Genomic DNA, 18,554 nt, shown 5'->3' with positions numbered 1-18,554 from the left:
GGGCATTAACAAGTGCAAGGGGAACTACTCTGGAAGCCTGACGAGTTCGAAAAATCTGAACTTTGAACTCCATCCTAAAAGTCCTTCGTGGAAAATTCCACACTTGATCCCAGTCAAAAATGTACAAAATTGGGCTGGAGAGATGGCTCAGCGGTTAAGAGCACTGACTGATCTTCCAGAGGTCCTGAGTTCAATTCCCAGCAACCACATGGTGGCTCACAACCATCTGTAATGAGATCTGGTGCCCTCTTCTGGCCTGCAGTCACATATGCTGTATACATAATAAATAAATAAATCTTTTAAAAAAATGTACAAAATTATAAATATTATATACAACAGTCTTCAAGCTGTATAAGGTGCATAGGAAAAAAAAAGAATTTCATGTTCAGATTAGGATACTATTTCCAAGCTGTCTCATTACGTGAGTGCAAATATTCCAAAATCCAAATACTTCTGTTCCCAAACTTCAGAGGAAAGGATGCCCAACATGTGTTAGTATTTGGACATATTTAGTCAGAAGTTCTTTTTTTGTTTGTTGCTACTTGACTAACAGAAGTAGATAAAACCACCTTGGCTCACCTTATTCAGTTCCCATCTCTCTTTCCAAAAGAAACTTCTAGATTTATGCTCCTTCTGGGGTTCAATACTTATTCATTAAAAAAAAACGGAGAATTGCCCTGGGTGTGTGGTGTTTCATTTATATATGCTGTCATAATTATATAAATACATGCATACAATACATGGAACATTTGATTTGCTTTTTAACTTGTCTTTGAACTCTAAGAGTATTAGGGTGCTTTACATTTTATTGATCTTGCTCCCTATTAACAGATATTCAAGTCATTTTGATGCTTTATCCTAATTTTGCTAAAATAAGCCATGAATCCCTCGTGGTTTCTCATGACCTCTACCCAGAAATGTGATGTCAGGAAGCCTTTGCCTATGTATCCAAGTCACTAGCTAACCAGAAACAGCCTTGCCTATCTCTACAAAGATAATAATCCCCTCATTTTCTTAAGCTGTTGCGATACTGAAGACCCCACAGGAGGTAGCTCTGACTGTCCATATAGATGACCTGGGGCCTTTCCATGTGAAAAAAAGATATGTGTACACTGGAATATATTTATACCATCTCATGAGTTCAGTACTTGAAACGTTTCTAATACATGTTCTGTGGATAGGGAGGACAAGATAAAGGACTGGTGCTGGTGGCCCTGTGGTCCCTTCCTTGAGTCTCAGTTTCCTTACAGGGTAGGTAGCCTTTTTCTCCCAGGTTTACATTTTGTAAGAGTAAGACGGCAGGCATGTGATCATTACCCCTGTCATAGATCTGAACAAGAAAATATTGAACCAAATGCACCAATTGATACTCATAGTGTTAGCTTGCAGTTCAGAGTCTTTGATGCCTGGTGGCTGCTCCTACCTTTTAACTTTCCCCATAGCTAACAGGCAGAGCTCAGTCATTCATGGTCCTTCCTGAACAGGATGCTCAGGAGAATGTGATGTTGTATAATCCCTGGACTACACAGGTGTTAGGAAAATACTATGTGTATGTCACATCCACAAAGGTAGCTTTGGGTACCTTCATGATGGAAAAAGGACCCAGTGCCTCAAACAGAAGGTGTTTGCTTCATTTAACCCAAGCTGTCCTAACTTGAGCTGTCTTGTGTGGTTTCCCTCAGGAAACACAGCAAGATCCATTCCACTCGGAGCCTTGCTTCGCAGCCCACAGCATCGAATTCAGAAGTGCCAAAACAGGTCAGTGGGTAGTCACGGGCAACTGGAGCTCTTTTCCTCAACTCTCTGAGCTTTGGGCTCGCCGACTGCACTTTCCTTCCTGTCTCCTTTGCTCTGGGATTTACATCCAGTGGTCCTGAACTGGCTCTGGGCTCTGAACCCGGCCTCTGCACAGCAAGCCTGTGGTGTGGCTTTTCAACTACTGTTTTATCTTTTAATTCTGAACCTCATGAGCTTGGGGCTGAAGCACACATGGCAGTCCATGAGGCCAAGCCCACCTGTCAGCTAAATGTGTCTGCTGTGTGACCGATCGGGACTTGCTAAGCAAGTGCTGGGTGTTGGTTCCTGCTTGGGCCATTGTAGTTCCTGCTGAGAGGACTCAGCTGACAGAATCCCAAGGACTTGTGTTGGACAGTGGCCAAGCCACAGCAGGAAAAATTGTCACTCTTACTCTGAGTGTGGCAAGTGCCCGCTGACCCCAGTGCTGGCCTCTCGGTATGCTGTTTTCAGAATTTTCTCCCAAAGAGCCTAAGAATTTGTTTGAGGAAGACCATGGAGGTGGTTTCCTTGGGTGACTCCAGCACCAGCTCTTCACCTGTCATATTCCCCTTTCTTTGTCTGTAGCTTTTCTGGAGTCTTCATCATATGGTCCACCATGGGTTTCTCTGCTGTCCCATTGGCCCTTCCTAAGGAAGCTTTCATGGGCTGAGAGGGCCATCTGCTGCATCCCCACTTGAGATGAGGGTCCTGGGACGCAGTCAGTGTATAACTCACATGCTGGGGACCCATCTCCACCTTGTATCATGAGTTTCACTTCTGCCTGAGCACATGGTTCTGGCCCTGGGGAGGCCATGCTGGCCTGTACAAGCCATTTCTTCCAGCCTCTGGAGGCCTGCGGAGGAACTCTGAAGTTAACCCTCACCTCTTCACTGTTTCTCCCCTCCATCCTTCTCCTGCTCCCTCTTCCCAGTCTCCACAGAGCGCCAGCCTTACATTCGGAGTAGGTTCTGAGTCTCCCAGTGTCCAGAGCTGCCAGCAAGCCAAGGAAGCCAAAGTGTCCACGTTGGAGTCGGGCCCGCACCAAAGCCCAGCTCCGTCTAAGAGCCCTCCGGGAAGCAGAGCTGCAGACGGACCCACCATGGTGCCACCCGAGGAAGAGGAGGAGGAGGAGGGTGGCAAGGATGGCACCCAGCCAAGCAAACGTCAGCCCCCGCAGCCAAGCACAGGTCCAGCATCCCGGGCTGCTGGGGGCAGCAGTACCTCCATTCCTTTCATTGACTGTAGTGATGTAGATAGTGAATACGACCTGCTCAGAGAACCAGGGTCCCAGTCCCGGTCCCAAACAAATGACAATTATGAGGGTGATTTGACCAGTGGCGTTTATCTGCTGTCCAGGGATGAGGGGCGAGCAGAGACTAGGCACAGGGCTTCCCCTCCCTCTACAAAGTCCTCCCGACCTCCTTCTAGAGAATTCCTTGATGATGATTCAGCAGATATTACCTTTGATCTGAGCGGGAGCCCTGGGCTCCCAAGACATAGTTCCCTGATAGATGAAATGTTCAGGGCCTCCACTGGCCACAGCCCCCTGGCCACCCCTTTGTCCCCATGCAGCAGAAGCTCAAGTCCAAATATGAGTTGGGACAGGACTGGGTCCCAAGGCTATGTTTCTGAAAATGGACATGACCTTAGGGAAAAGAGTGTGGGAGAAGACAGTGCCCCAAAGCAGGGTGCTCCCTATGAAAACTGCTCCCCTGCGCTGCAGAGGCCTTACTTACGGAGTCTTCCCAGTAGGTACAATAAGTCGGAGACCGACCCGCTCATCCTTAGCCAGGCAGCCCCCACCCCAGAGGCCATGGATAGGCTTGGTGACCAGGAAGAGGAAGGGTGGGCCAACATGGCTGTTCCCCAGGGTAGGCCGCTAGCCAACGGTACCTCCCTCCCAGGCCCTGTCTCAGAGGACCCCCTCGTGCAGGCTGTGTGCCCGGGTAGTGGAGGGGACCGGCTGGCTCCTCTGCGAGGGACCGAGGGCCCCTCTGGCAGTGGGACTGAGTCCAGCGATTCCGACTCCGCCATGGTGAGCCCTTCAAGGAAGCCCCTGGCGTTTGGTTACCCATCGAGTCCGAGTTCTGCATCCAAGAGGAAGAGTCAGAAGGGCTCTCCTGGCTTGCACCTGAGTGAGGAGGAAGGCGAGGAAGAGTGAAGGGACTGGAAGGCAGGTGGTCACCTGTTGATGAAAGAGTCATGAATCCAGGGTTGCCACACAGAGGGTCTGTCCCAGTGACTTGTTCGTTTTTTAGTCAACATTTGTTAGATGAAGTGTGGGATAGGTACACATTTATGGGTCATGCCTGACTCCCCAAACCTTTAAGGAACACAGACTTCACACAAGTGGCTTGCTTTTTGGAAAGCATGGTGCAGGGTACACAGGAAGTCCTAACAACAAGTTCCTGAAGGTTTGCTTTGCCGGCTGAAGGGAGTAAGAAGTACCTTATGATGAATCGGGTAGTGGGAACAGTGTATTGTATTTACCTGGTAATTTTCTGTGTGTGTTCAATTGTGTGTGCAGATTCTCCTCCTATTGGCTGAGAGTTTTGACTCAAATGTCACTGAGATCACAGAAAAGTGTTGACTTTTACATGTCTTTCCCCTCTTTAAAAGGGGGGCCGTTTTCTGGGACCTATAAGGAGGCATGGACAAATCTGAGGCCAAGTGGAAGTTGGTTGCTAGCTGAGACTGTGTTGGTAAACTCATACTCAAGAGTAATGGGATATTTTAATGGGAAGAATCGGGGGTCCTTGTGGTTTCCTGCCATTTGCTATAAAGGTTGTCAGCTCTCCAGGCATGGAGATCACCTGGGATTGCTCAGTTGGTTGGGGTTTACATTGCTGGGTCAAATCATTAGGTTTCTTTTTAGAAAATGGCTCTCTGACTCTCAGAATCCCTCGGTGAACCAGAAATACTCGTGAGTGGTAAGGCAGGGGAAATCAATACCTTGCCCTGGGCCCTGTGGTCTCAGCAGGTCAGCCAACCACGTGCCTGCCTGGCTGCCAGTCACTGGCGCCCTGCATTACCACTGCCCTTGGTTGTGTGTATTCTTATGACCCCACTGGGAACAGTGACACCTGCATATTCCTGTGACTTCTTCAGAATCTTGGCAGCCTCTGCCTGCCACCCAGCTTTTCTGCTCTGTAGATCTCGGGGCTGGGTTTTATGGCACATTGTGTTTTCCTTAACTGTACTATGGCATTCCTGAGCCGTTGTCAAGTGAGTGATGCCTGATTGTCACCCAAGAGATCTGGATCTGTTGGCCAGGCCTCCACCTTGGACTTTCCCGATGGCTCTGTGGGTTCAGCTCGGGTCCTTTCTCTATCAGACCTGAGGGCCCTGGAGAATCCATTGGAATGTAGTAAGAGCGTTAGCTGAGTCATTGCCTGGCTTACTGGAGAGCAAGGCATGTACCACAGATGAAGTGCTTTTTTAAATGCCTCCATTTGTATTTTTCAGTCTTTGATAACTTTTTAATCATAGAACAAAATCTTTAGATCTGAAGTAACTACAAAATTTTGAAAAAAGTTGTAAAGAGGGAGCATCCTTGGTGAGCCGCCAGGCCGCTGGTCTTAGGAGATTTCCTCCTGCGGCTGCATCACAGGGGAAAAGCTGGGCTTCTTCAGGAAGTGAGGTCGAGCTTGGCTTGTGGCTCTCAGAATCTTGTCAGCAGGGATGTTGAGAAGCCAAGTTTTAGATATTCCGAAGACTTCATCCTTTTGTATGCAAGCAGCTTTGCCTTTTCTTGATCAGCTAACTCAGTGCGTGACTGGTGGATCACACTGGCGACTGGAGAGGGGCTGGCAGGAGTCACTGACGTGGTCCCCCTGCCTCGCCTTAGATGGCTCGTACATTCGAAGGCTTGTAAAGCTGTACCGAGGCGTCAGCGCAGGCAAACTCACTGTGGGTGAGCAAGCTCACACTCTTCGCGATGCACCCGGAGTCGTGCCGCCAAGCTGCATCCATCCCTCAGTCACGTCAGCTCTTTCCTCTCGTGATTCCTTAATGCCATCGGGCCTTTCGGGCTCCACGTTTTGATTTTGGAGACGCTTATCTGCATTTCTAACTAAAATTAGATGTGAAAATCTTGAATGATAAAGACAATTATAAGCAACTAGCTGCTATTCATAATGTAGGGTGCTTACAGTTTTGACATGTTTTGTATATTCTGTCTGGTCTTAGAAAATGGTATCAATTTGCTGTAGGAGAACTTACATCAGGAGTTGAGCAGAGTCATTTGATTGTCTTAATTGTGACAGTGATTTGTTTAAGGGACTTGTCCTTCTGTCTACTTATACAGAAGGCTATAATGAAGTAGGAAGGATTCCGTTTGCCTTGTCATGTGATGATAGCAGGAGTCAGTGTCGGGCCTCTGAAAGCCGCATGTTCTTACACTTGTTTTGCCTTTTTTTTTTTTTTTTTTTTTTTTAAACAGAAGTGATTTTATTTCAGTGTTTTCTAAGCAGTTGACCCATCCTCGCGTGCCCAGGTGTCTGTCACCAGTTTTCACTGGTGTATGGCACAGTTTTCTCTTCATTGGTTTTGTACCAGCCAAGCAACTTCATGTCTGTTTCTTGGCTACTGTTTCTGAAGGTGACAGTCCCAGCAAATTATTAGTGCCTAAAAGAACTAGGGACAGGTTTGTTCCAAGGTCACATATCCTGTCATGCTGAGAAAGGTCATTCGTTGTCCTTAGCCTGTCCTCCACTCATACACGTTCCAGAACATTGATAATCAGAGAGTGTATGCCTGCAGTAGCTGGGTGCAGCAGGGTTGCTGGGGTCACGCATCCTCCCCACTGTCTCGTGCAAAGCTCAGAAAAACCAACGCCCTTCCCATCCTTTCTGTCCTCCAGCTGTGGACAGACCTCAGGCTCCAAGGCTTCCTGGAGCCCACAAAGTCTCAATTTGGGACTTACGAAGGACCCACATTTGTGTAAAGTTGAAGTCAGGTGAGGGAAGCCAGTCATAGGGTTGGCTGTGAAAAATACAGAGGAGAGACTGGGACAGGCTGATCCCTCAGATTTCCAAAGGGCTTTCTGAGACCTGCCAACCTCTCCATGACGGTAAACACAGTACAGCTCTCTGGCTTGAATGGGGAGCATGGGCCTTCAGACCCTGTCTACCCACTACTGCGCTTCAAAGGAATGGTGTCTCAAGGCCAGGGATAGAAGACAGAAACAGATTAAACCCCCTCGCGGCTGTGCTAGGGCCCCTTTACATTACTACGTTTTGTAGGAATTTATTTTGAAATATGTAGACCCTTTTGTGGTTTCCCGTGTTGATCCTTGTTAAGAGCAAACTAAAAAGGCAAGGAATTCCTTTAGCATGAAGAAATGCGCTTAATGAGTTCCAGAGCCCAGACTGAACTGTTCCAGCTCCCTCCAACAGTCATCTGGGTGCCATGGATGGTATTTTATTAGACAGGCATTTAATTAGAGGAAGTTTGTGGGCCAGATTCTTTCCTACATGTGCGATTCATCTTCAGGAATCTCTCACACGGTTGTCCCTCCACTGATGCTGCTTGGCCTGCACTTACAGTGTGAGTAATAACTATCTTCTGCTCAAGAACATCTCTGAAGGTTTAAACCAAGTGATGCAGAGTCAGCCCCCAGGACCACTTTGAGGGGGGTGCGTTGGCCTTGGAGTCATCCTGACGTATGTTGTCAAGCCTTTTCTGAAGAAGGAATACAGTTCAGATAGGAATCACTCTCAACACTGGTAAAATGATGTTAAATGTGCTTCGAGGTTTGGTTTGTTGTTGTTCTAGCTAGACTCGCTGGCCGTGTGCTTTCAGTCAGCTCTCTCCACTTGAAGTGGTTTTTGGCATCTCGGTACGGCATGTGTCAGTGACAGCCATAACCCTCAGTGATGAGCCACCAAGTACAGGTAGACTGAGCATACGTTAACCAGTCGGGTGCCGTTGGCTTTCTGTGTCCTGCCTTGATCACGTGGCTTTGCCTGGGCCCTTTACTTTGGTTAGCTAGAATTTCCAGTGCCCACTGTTGCATTTCCAGGGAAAGCTGTTTCCTGATCCTCTCTCTCGTGTGTACACATTGCTCTTCTGTGTTCCTCCAGGGATGGCCTCCCTCACATTGCATGGCTCCAGTTTGTTCTGCTGGTGCTGAATGTTGAAAATGAAATGTAAGTGTTTTCATAAACATCTTATAGTTGAGCCAGTTCCTTTGATCTTTGAAGAACAGACTCTGACTTCACGTGGGCCAAACCCAGACAAACACATCGGGAAAGGCATGACCAGTGGAGCACTGACTTCACCGAGCAGTGGCCGACTAAGGAAACTGACTTTGGTGACATTGAAGGGCTGACTGGCCCTGGCCCTGTTCTTGTTACTTTAACTCACCCCTTTCCAAGGGATCAGTTGAAGCTTCCAAAAGGGAAATGAGTTCCCTGGAGACTCCCAGGTATGGTAATTAACAGGAAGTCCTGGCATTCAGGCCAAAATTAGCATGCCACTTAGTATCAGTTTTCTTTTAATTAAAGAGGTAATAGTGAAAAGCATTTTTAAAAAGTCCATAATGATTCAGACATGGAGTCAGCCTAGATCAAAGATCTACGTGATCTGGGTGCCACCAATTGGACAGAAAGCTGTGCGAGTCTTCCTTTAGTAACCTTGAGAGACTTCCGTATGTCTCCTGGGAACAAGCGTTGAGAGTGTGGGTTTGTGTATGAGCCAGCTGTGGCAGGGACAGGGGAGGGCGTAGGTCCTCTGGGAAAAGGTCTTCATCAGATGAGCAGCAAAGCACTCCCAGAAAGCCATAGGTGAAGTCTGTCACACAGGAAACGTGTGACACCTGACCAGAAGCTTGGGAAGTGAGCTCTAAGTAGCCTAGGCTTTCCTTTGTTCAGGATGACCACATTGAGCCCATGGTGGCCTCCCAGCATAGCCTGGAAGGGGGCTCCCCTGCACCCTCGTGGCCTCTGGTATTGGATGGTCACTTCCCGTGGAAGGCAGCGCTTGCTTGGGTTTCCTCATGAGGACGCTGGGTCAGGTTAGTTGCCCTGCGATGGCTCCCGACGGCAGGAGGATTAAAGCTCAGCTGTTGACGTGGGGAATCGGATCTAGAGTGGTTGGAATGGGGTTTGAAAGGTTGACACAGTGAAGCAAGGGCTTCGTTGTGGAGACTTGAGCTTCCTGCTAGGGCCAGGTGGAGCCGCTTCAGAATGCAGAAGGATGGTGGGAAAGTGCAGAACACAAAGCACTTGGACCAAGGCACTTACAGTCTGGGGTGGGAATGGAGACCCGGGAGCCTTGAGGCTTGGAGCTGCGTTAGTCTTCATCTGGGGAGCCAACTGGCTCTGAAGCAGGACACAGTAGAAGGGTCACTCAGGAGTGTGTGGTGCAGTGCTGACCGTCTGCCATCACCCACCAGTGAGCACCCCTGCCCAGCTCCCTTACCTCCAGGGCCCCCTTATAGAAAGACCGCACTTAGTTCTTCCGTTATCAGGGATGGCCAGCCGCTCTCTCCAGAAGCTCCTAGAGTGGATAAGGGGTCATCCCTTGCTCTCACCTCTTCCTGCCTTGGAAGATGGCTGCAAACCTAACTAACCGACTCTCACAAGCTTGGCGCCCTGTTTTTAACAGTTTCCTCCTGTTCTCTCTGTGTGTGCATTTAATCCTTGAGGCAATGATATGTTGTACTAAAATTTTCTAATGCACTGAACTAATTCTCAAGTAGAAAAGGCTGGGGACTTCATTCTCATTTTTGTCATTTGTTTAATAAATTTGAGAAAACATTCTTTCCATTGTTCCATTGTACACAGTGTTTTGTCAGCATGTACCTACCTGGGAGAAAAAGCTTTGTTTTCAGCATTCTGTCTTGATCCTCAGAGCATGGCATACCTTCTGTCCCTTGCATGGTTGGAGCACCGTTTGATGTCCTTTCTTTAAAACACCCCACAGCCTTGTTTCAATCCCGATTTGTACCTGGAATGCCCATGTCTTCTAGAACACAGCAATCCTGCTCACTCAGTGGCACGTCGACAAACAGCAACATGTTCTTCAGGGTGCTGGGAGCAGGTGGATAGACTTGGCCTTTGTGGCCCCCTCTTCTCTCAAGGCCTTGCACCTTACAAGGTCAGCCGTGGGGGTGGAGCAAGCCCCTGGAAGAGAGCAGGATCACTGTAAAGGGGGGAACAGATGTCACTGAAACAGAGCGCATCTCTGACAGCAGCTTACGCTGGGGGCCCACACAGCTGACCGAGCAAAGGACGGGCTTTCATATTCTCAATGGAAATAAGACACTTGACGTGGATTGGCTTTGTTGGGAGGGGTACTGGGTGGATGTGAAGGAAGTCCAGCCCTAGCTGGCTTCTCCTGCGGGTAAGCTCTTCGTCATGTCAGTAGGCACCCACACTGTGTGCTCCCACAGATGCGCTCTGCTTTCCCTTGTGTGCTGGGGTCCAGTTCTGTGCCTCAGCAACGCATGGATTCCTGTCACCAGGCAGCGCTCTATTCTCTCTGATAACCATGAGTTTGGTGACTAAGCATGGAAGGCCAAACTCATGTAAATTGTTTGCTTGTTATTAATATCTCATGTTAATCTGAACTCGAGGCTTTTAAACCTTGTTCTTACAGGCTTCTTGCTGTAAAACAAAAACCTGTCATTGTTCTTTCCCACTGATGGCTGAATCTTTGTCCTTCATACAAGATGGTAATTTTTTTCATTGGTATGAGGCTCCATGTTCCTCACCCAAACAGTGCCACCAAGTTCACCCATTCCCTGCCATCTTCAAACAAAGCAGGGTTCTCCCGTCTCTTTGCCCTGTAAGTAAGAACAGCTGTATGCATTCTCTGCCATTTGACCCTTAGCGACATTTCTCTCTCTTTTTCTGCAAGTCGGGCATCACTGCATCACTGTTGCTTTTCTGAATGGCTTGATGAGGAAGTGTGAAGTGGATACTTAGCCACTTGTTAAGCTTTTCTTAAAGGACACTGGGTCTGAGCGGCACATGTAACTTACCCCAGCCACCTAAGGTATCCAGAAGAGGACACCATCTCTAACCTTGGTAAACTGACCTGGTTTTTCCATGTGGGAACCTTGTTTCAGTCAGGTACTGCCAACTGTTTCCATAGAGGCTGTTGGGCAGGGACCCGACTTCACCACAGACCACCTCTGAGTCAGTGTGATGGTGATCTCCTCGAGTGGTTAGCTCTCAGAACAGGTCGTCTCTATCGCTATTTCATTATCTTCTCTTTTAGTGAGAGTTGTGAGTTTAAAAAGAGCCCTGCATTTCTGCTCTTTCCTACGTATGCCTCAGGAACAAACCCTGGGTCCATAGGTAACAAGAGATAGGATCCTAGGATCTAGAAACTTGCAAAAGAAGTAAGTTCATCTGAGGGAAGAGTGAAAAAACATTTGAAAGTAGAAATTATGTGTGTCATCCGTGTTCTCGTTTTCAGTGTTTAACAAATGATGAGTTTCTATTTTTTTTTTTTAATTGTCAGATTTTCTACTTCTCTTTTACAGGAAAAATACACGAGACCCTATCAAGTTAAAAATTAGACATTAATCAACTTCCTGACCCGGTTACAAAACAAGACAGGTGTAGATGTAACCGTCTTTTTAAATAAGAAACACAGAGCCGATTGCAGAGTTATGCCATTTTTAATTACCTGAGAAATAGATTTCTTTTCTCTCTTTCTCTTCCCAGAATTGGGTAAGTTTGTTTACAAGGCTTTGGCACAAGCTGAAGAGGTGGCAGTCAATAGGAAGCCTGTGCCCGGTCCTCAGAGGGAGCAGGGGACAGGAAGCTGGCTCTCTTCTAGAAGCCTCTGGTGCCCCTAGGCCATTTCATCTCCTCTGATGAAAGTCTGTCCTGAGACTCTGGGCCTCCCGTAGGCCAGGAAAGAATTATGAATGTATTCTAAATGAAAATGATAAAGCTAGAAAGGCAGGCTGTGGGCTGGGTGATAGATTGAAATCCATAAACATAGCAGGGCTAATTTGAAGTCACATAATTATTTGTGGGATGACAAAGTGTCCATTTAGGGAGATTTGAAAAGGCAATTTCCAGAAGCGCACGTCTCGAGAGCACTGTTGGCCGTGAGGTTGCCCGTCCACTGGGCCGACATAACTCCGACCATACAGATTAGTGGAGAAGAAATTACATCGTTGGGAAGAGGCAAGGGGCTTAGGAGCTACTAACCCAGTGTCTGAGATAACCAGGGCGACTTTTAGAAGCAGGAGAAAATGGTTGTTTAAGCCATTCGAAGTTTCCAGAGGTTTAGTGAGCAGTTGATCTCTTCTCTAATATTTAAACTCTTCCCACCTCTTGCCTTACTGTCCAGGTGCTTCCTCAGGGTCCTACAGAATTATTTGTCTAGAACTCCCTGATAACAAATGGACATAGAGCAAATTTCTTTATCAGGGAAAAGTAATTTTTTAAAAAAAAATCCCAGGCATCAGTCATTCCACTGAGCAAGGGTGAAGGTGGTTGATGTATTCCTTCTCTTTGCTCCCACCACCTGGGGCTGTGCCTTCAAAACAGATGGCTTTGTTAATTCTTCCCCTGGGAGCATGGACTACCCCATCAAAAGCCCGGTTCTGTGTAGTTGTACGCTATCTAACCTTGAACCCTGGCTCGCTTTAGACACGCCCTTCACACCTGCCAGTCTGGACACCAGTTTGCACAGAGGGTTGTCAACATCCTGCCCCAAAGTCAGAAAGGGAATTTTCCATGTTCACCAAGCTGCCAACCCTACTGATTGCTCTCGTCAGCGCATTTCATTGATTGCTGAGTGGCAAGCAGTGACTTCTTTGGCCACTGTGTCACCTGGGAAGTTTCAAAGCCTTTCGTGGTCTCCTGCATAGCTCAGCTGGTATTTGTGAATCGAACTTGAGAAACTTGGGCCTTCTCCTTCCTTAGCCCTGCTGATGGATTCCTAGATCAGAGTGGTGGTGTTTCTCCACGTCTTGGTCCCACGGTTTACGTAGCCAGCACTCTTCCTTTCCTGAGTAGACACAAGAGCCTCTTGGGAGAAGGAAGTTAGCTACCCCAATTTGGTTATCCTCTGTATGCTCATTGCACCTATAAAATAGGTGACCGGACATGGTTAGGCCATGTGGGTAGAAGCCTGGGGGCCGACCTGAGCTGTGGCCAACTTGACCTGTACCTTGGGTGACCAGAGCTCTCATGTGCAGCCTCCCATCATCACCTCCGGTGTGAGTTCTTCCAAATCTAACCAACTCTCTTCTCTGAAGGTGTCCGGTCACCACCTCTCCAGGAACCCGTGTGTTGCCTTTATGTTTTACGCTTCCAGCCTGCCCAGTCAGCTAAGTGCGAGCATCCCCGGGGGAGTTCAGCCAGGGATCTCACCTTTGACCTGTGGAGGGTGGGTGCGGTTGTCTCTGAACGTGTGCACCTTCCTTTCTCCCCCCTGTCCCTGGAAGCTGCTCGCCGCCTGCTGCTGCTAACCCCACTGGAAGCTAGCTTTCTAACAACTTTTTATCCTTGGCTCCAACTCTCTCAGTGAGGTGAATGCTTTTTCTGTGCCACGTCACTGCAGCCCCCGGCCCGGCATGCTGTCACTTATAACCGGCCCACCTGCTCTCGTGAGCGCTGACGGTAAGCCCCACGTGCTACGTGACTGGTGGACAAATCAGACTGACTCTCAACCCAGCAACTCACAAATGCATGGAATGTTTGGATCTTGACACAAACTGCCAGAATTTTTGATTTTCTAACTTCTATTTGTAGTGGTAACATTTTCCTGTGAATTTTTTTTTAAAGAGAGTAGTGTAGTATCTTGAAACAATTGCCATTTCCAGTATGTCACTATTTCTATTTAACAAGTTTCATTCTTTCCTAATCACTGTATCGATTGTGCACTGGTGTCAATAAAATTGACATTTGTGAAGCGATTTCTGGCCTTTTTCTCCGGGATTCATGGGGTCTGGTGGTGTGTGGGGTGACGGGTCTCTGTCTAACACCAGGACTTCATCTCAATGAGGTTTGTTCAAACGTGAGGGTGTTTTTTAAAGCACGGACTTCCTGTAAGCGCTCACCTTCTCTAATCTTACCTCCCAGGGGTCCCTGACTCACAGCTGCTCTTCATTGTCTTCTGGGTGCCATGGCACTTCACCCGTGGGATGCCACTCACAGGGCAGCCTGGGAGCGGGGGAGCTTCGGTGATTCCCTCGTGGGTCGCGCCTCTGGGGTCAACATCACTGCTGCCCTGCATTGGCCCCTCTGTGGGCCGCTGTATCTTGTCCTTCCGGAATACATGTCAGCAACTGCAGAGGGAGAAAACAGGTGTCAGGGGCATGCGGACTCTTCTAGAAAACTATCTCCCCTGTCCGGTGGAGATCCTTAACCCCGTAGTGGGTAGCAAGAATCAATGGATCAGAGCTGGAAGTGGGGGCACATTCTTTTCCTTATAATCGAAACTGTTCGCCTCATGTTCCTTCTGCATCAGAATTACAAATATACTAAGTCTAAACACGCCACTTAGAAGTGCATTTTGAAACACCCCATATGGCCTCAAAGGGTTGAGGCAGAGTGTCCCGTGTGTCCCATCTCCTGCGGCTGACTGGACTAGGTAACCTACGTTTTCCTATTGTTTAATGTGATATCCTTTCTAGAGGACTAACTTACGACCTGTCGCTTCTGATTCATAAAGGGGAAGTGTGCTAATGAGATCTCCAGCTTGCGCCTTTAAATGACCACGGTTGCGTGTAATGCTAGTGTTTCTGTCCCAAACAGTAGCAGACATGGAGTGACATCACCAGGTACACCGAGCTTGCTTCTGTTCTCTGTAGACTGGGGAATTAGCTGCTTGACCTATTAGCCGTGACCCATTGTCACAAGATGTGGTCCGTCCTGAGTGCACCAGCTGCTTAGATGCCTGTTTAGTCCTCAGCGTTCCTCTGTCTCCCTGTGACGTAGATACCATGACTTCCTGGAGTAGTTTTTAGAAGCAGAGGCGGTAGTTACCAGATAAAACTAGGATTGTGCTGTGCTGTTCAGCGCCCTTAACTGTGACCCATGCAGAGGTCTCTGACTTACCTTTAACTACGTAACTGGGGCTGCGTTGAGTGAGGCGGCCTCTGGGTACCCTTCCTCTCAAGGCGGCTACAGCGTAGAGGGCGGGAAACTTAGCAATGCATTACTTTGCCGTATGGTAGACATGGTCTGAAGATTTACAGAAGTGACAGTTGGAAAGAACCCGCCAATCCCAGAAGGAATTACTTTTTTTTTCTTTTAAAACTTCTCATCCCCAAACAGGCTCCCTGACTGGTAGCCCTCACCTTTCAGAGCTGTCCATCAACTCGCAGGGCGGAGTCGCCCCAACCAACGTGACCTTGTCTCCCAACCTGAGTCCTGACACCAAGCAGGCCTCTCCCCTTATCAGCCCGCTCCTGAATGACCAGGCGTGCCCGAGGACCGATGATGAAGAGGAGGGCCGGAGAAAGGTGCAGATTCATGGGGCAGGGGAGGGGAGTAAAAATAGCCCCCAAATAAAATGTGCCGGCTTTAAATGTACAGCTGCCACGGGATCATCATGACTCCATTTTCATGTTCCCCAGCCAAACCTCTGTCCAGTAGACTAATAATTATAATTCCCCATTCTTGATAACCCACCAGGACTGCTTACTGTATTTGTCTGTTTCTGACTGGCTTCATTCGCCTGGTTTCATGTCCTTGGGGTTTATTCACGTTCTCCAGGGAGTGGCGTGAGTCAGATGCCTCCTTTCGTGTGGCCGTGGCTGTTGTGGAGATGGATCCATCCCATCTGTCAGTGTACACTCCTCTCATCTTTGCTGTTTTGAATAACACTGCTGTAAGCATGCATGTCCACAGACTTGCTTTACTTACACCATAAGACACTAATGGTGGCCCGTCTGACTGCCAGGCTCCAGGGAACTGGGACACACTGCTATCACCATTTATCTCCTTTTGATCCACCCACTGACACTGTAAATGCCATCTTGTAACATCTCAAGAAACCAGCTCTGCCAGCCCATGGCACCAGGTCTCAGGATGCTGATTTCTCGTGGTTGCGTTTCCTTGAAGATTGTGTAACTCTTGCCTAATTAGTTAGAGTCCCCTAGCGGATGGTAATACTTATATATCAGAGGCCATTCTTTTAGCCCCCTCCTCCTCAAATTCTCTCTCTCTCTCTCTCTCTCTCTCTCTCTCACACACACACACACACACACACACACACACACACACACACACACGGGAAATAAGCTTACTTAGATTTGACGGTAGCTAACGAAGGACTTACCCGTTAGTTAGTGAATCACTGTCTTTTGCTCAGGGCATTCTCAGAGACTTCCACTCAGATGTGACCGCTGTGTCTTGTTCTTTTATGGATTTTACAGAGATTCCCAACCGACAAGGCCTACTTCATTGCCAAGGAAGTTTCCACCACGGAGCGGACATACCTGAAGGATCTCGAGGTCATCGCTTCGGTATGTACAGCTTTACCTCTAATGCAGGCCCTGCATGAGTCAGTTAAACTTGTAACTGCTGCTGGGAGAGGCTGGGCTTGCAGGAATGTTAGGCTCCCCGACTAATTGCAAGGATTATAGATCCTGATCATGGGTTATGGCGATTGATGTCAATTGTATATTTAATTTGGAATGTTCCCTAAAAAAAATTTATGATTGTGGTTTTTAAGTGCAAAGGAAAGGTATCCCTGAAGCAGAGAAAATGAAAAATTAAACAGTCTGCTGTCTGTGGACACTGATCCAGAACATTCTGTGTTTTCCTCATGGTCAAATGTAACTGATTGTGTTTGCTTGAGGGAGACTTCAGTTCTCTTTATAGTAAATTGTGCCATGGGTGCCACCAGCTGCCTTTGACGGCTGTCGTCTGGCCTGTCCATCCTTAGAAGCAAAGCTGGGGCCTCCTGGGGACTTGAACCCCGTATATCCAGTAAAGAGGGACACCCACAGTGTTGGGATGAGGTGGTGTCTGGTGCTTTGCAAATCCTGGGCCCAGTTCCCACTCCGGTGACGTGTGTGACCGTGGACAGGCAGTTTTGCCACGCCATGCTCAACATTTTTGTGAAGGGGTAGACCCACAGCTCCTAAAGGGTAGCCTGTGATCCCACACCCACGATTCCCTCGTGAGCTGGCCTGAGTGAGGACTTGGTTCAAGTAGTTGCTCATCGAGGAGATCAGCCCCGACTTGAACAAGCCGTGGGGAACCGCTTGAGAGAGCAATCAGAAAGAGAGACTCTTTTCCCCTCAGATGGGGAGGGCCAGCAGGAGGGCCTGCCTCCACCTCCAGCAGTGCTGACGTGCTCAGAGCCGCAAGCATTCGTCCGGCTGCGGACGGACGGATGTCTGAGCCATTCCCTTTCGTCCCCAGTGGTTCCAGAGCACAGTCAGCAAAGACGACTCCATGCCCGAAGCCTTGAAAAGTCTCATATTCCCGAACTTTGAACCTTTGCACAAGTTTCACACCAATTTTCTCAAGGAAATTGAGCAACGACTTGCCCTGTGGTGAGTACAGTCCAACTTGAAGTCCGTTTCCTGTCTGCACCCCGCTCCGTCCTCCCTGTATTAGTCCACTCTGGCCCATACACATAAAAAAAGGGATAAAAGTCCAACAGGCCTGAGGCAAGACAGCCTTTAGATATTTTCCAATGGGAAAAAACAACCACCAGGCATTGGTGGTGCATGCCTTTAATCCACTCAGGAGGCAGAGGCAGGCGGATCTCTGAGTTCCAGGACAGCCAGAGCTACACAAGAAACTCTGTCTCAAAAAACAAAAAACAACAGCAAAAAATTCCAATGAAATGCTACGTGTTTGGGTCTTATCTTTGCCTTTGATTGAGGACTCTTCAAAGTGCATTTTCTTATGCTAATTACATAGTTATTTTAAAGTAAAGGTGCTTGCTTTAGGGGACTGTGGGATGGTGGAGGGACATGGGGGATTTGTGAGGTGACATTTCACTGTTGCCTGCTCTATAGTTACTGGGAAGCTACATATATGTTGTATGTGTGCATACACATATAAATGTTGTATTGCATTTAACGGAGCTTAAAGAATACTTTGAAAATACAAAGTCTGGGCAACACACACATATAGACACACAGCTGACCTTATCTAAGGATCTAAATATTTTTATTATTTTATATGTACATGATGTCTGTGGATAAACGTGCTACAGTGTGCATGCAGAGTTCAGAGACAACTTTGTGGAGTTGATTCTCTTTCACCTTTATGTGGGTTCTAAGATCAGACTCAGGCCACCAGACACATGAAAAGCACCTTTTCCACTGAGGCAACTTAACAGCCCAGGATATGATTTTTTTTAACACTTGTTTTGTGTGTGGGTGTGCTCAGGCACACACCCGCGTCAGTGTGTGCGCACGCCTGTGTTCAAGTGCGCTCCCTTTGAGCAGATAGAGGCCCGAAGCCGGCAGCGAATGCCTTGGAGCTGGGCGAGACGGGCGAATAAGAGTCAGCCTGACATCACGTGGGTGCTGATCTGAACCCCCATCCTCATGCTGTGCAGCAAGTACTCGCTGGCTGCTGACCCATCTCTCCAGCTCCATAAGGATGGATTTTAATATCATGACATGCTAGGAGCCAAGACGTCCCACACAGAATTAACGCATTAGGGTGACCTAATATCCATCAATGGAAAAGTGATTAAAAATGATACTCAGTCTCTCCACTAGATACCAAATACAATCTTAACTTGGGAGATGAAGATAAAATATATATTAAAAAACTGGAAATTCTGTATATAGAGAATGGAAAATCTGATGTTACTTTACCTAAAAACTTTAC

At 47.9% G+C, this 18,554-nt stretch overlaps 1 protein-coding gene across 3 annotated transcripts in view; it reads left to right on the top strand.

Moving 5' to 3' along the window:
- Window positions 1–18,554, top strand: part of Farp1 (FERM, ARH/RhoGEF and pleckstrin domain protein 1) — a 276,756-nt gene that overhangs the window by 225,377 nt on the left and 32,825 nt on the right. For 2 of the 3 annotated variants that reach the window (XM_028868230.2, XM_028868229.2), the window contains exons 12-16: window positions 1,683–1,758; window positions 2,708–2,963; window positions 15,027–15,214; window positions 16,130–16,219; window positions 17,124–17,257. In XM_028868230.2, the coding sequence (XP_028724063.1) occupies window positions 1,683–1,758; window positions 2,708–2,963; window positions 15,027–15,214; window positions 16,130–16,219; window positions 17,124–17,257 (744 nt within the window). The remainder of the gene's footprint in view (window positions 1–1,682; window positions 1,759–2,707; window positions 2,964–15,026; window positions 15,215–16,129; window positions 16,220–17,123; window positions 17,258–18,554) is intronic. The other variant, XM_028868231.2, reaches the window with a different exon arrangement.

Source organism: Peromyscus leucopus, chromosome 9 (assembly GCF_004664715.2).
Source record: "Peromyscus leucopus breed LL Stock chromosome 9, UCI_PerLeu_2.1, whole genome shotgun sequence".
NCBI classification, from domain to species: domain Eukaryota; kingdom Metazoa; phylum Chordata; class Mammalia; order Rodentia; family Cricetidae; genus Peromyscus; species Peromyscus leucopus.
The sequence above is the reverse complement of the archived record's forward strand: the minus strand, read 5'-3'. Positions and strand labels throughout refer to the sequence as shown.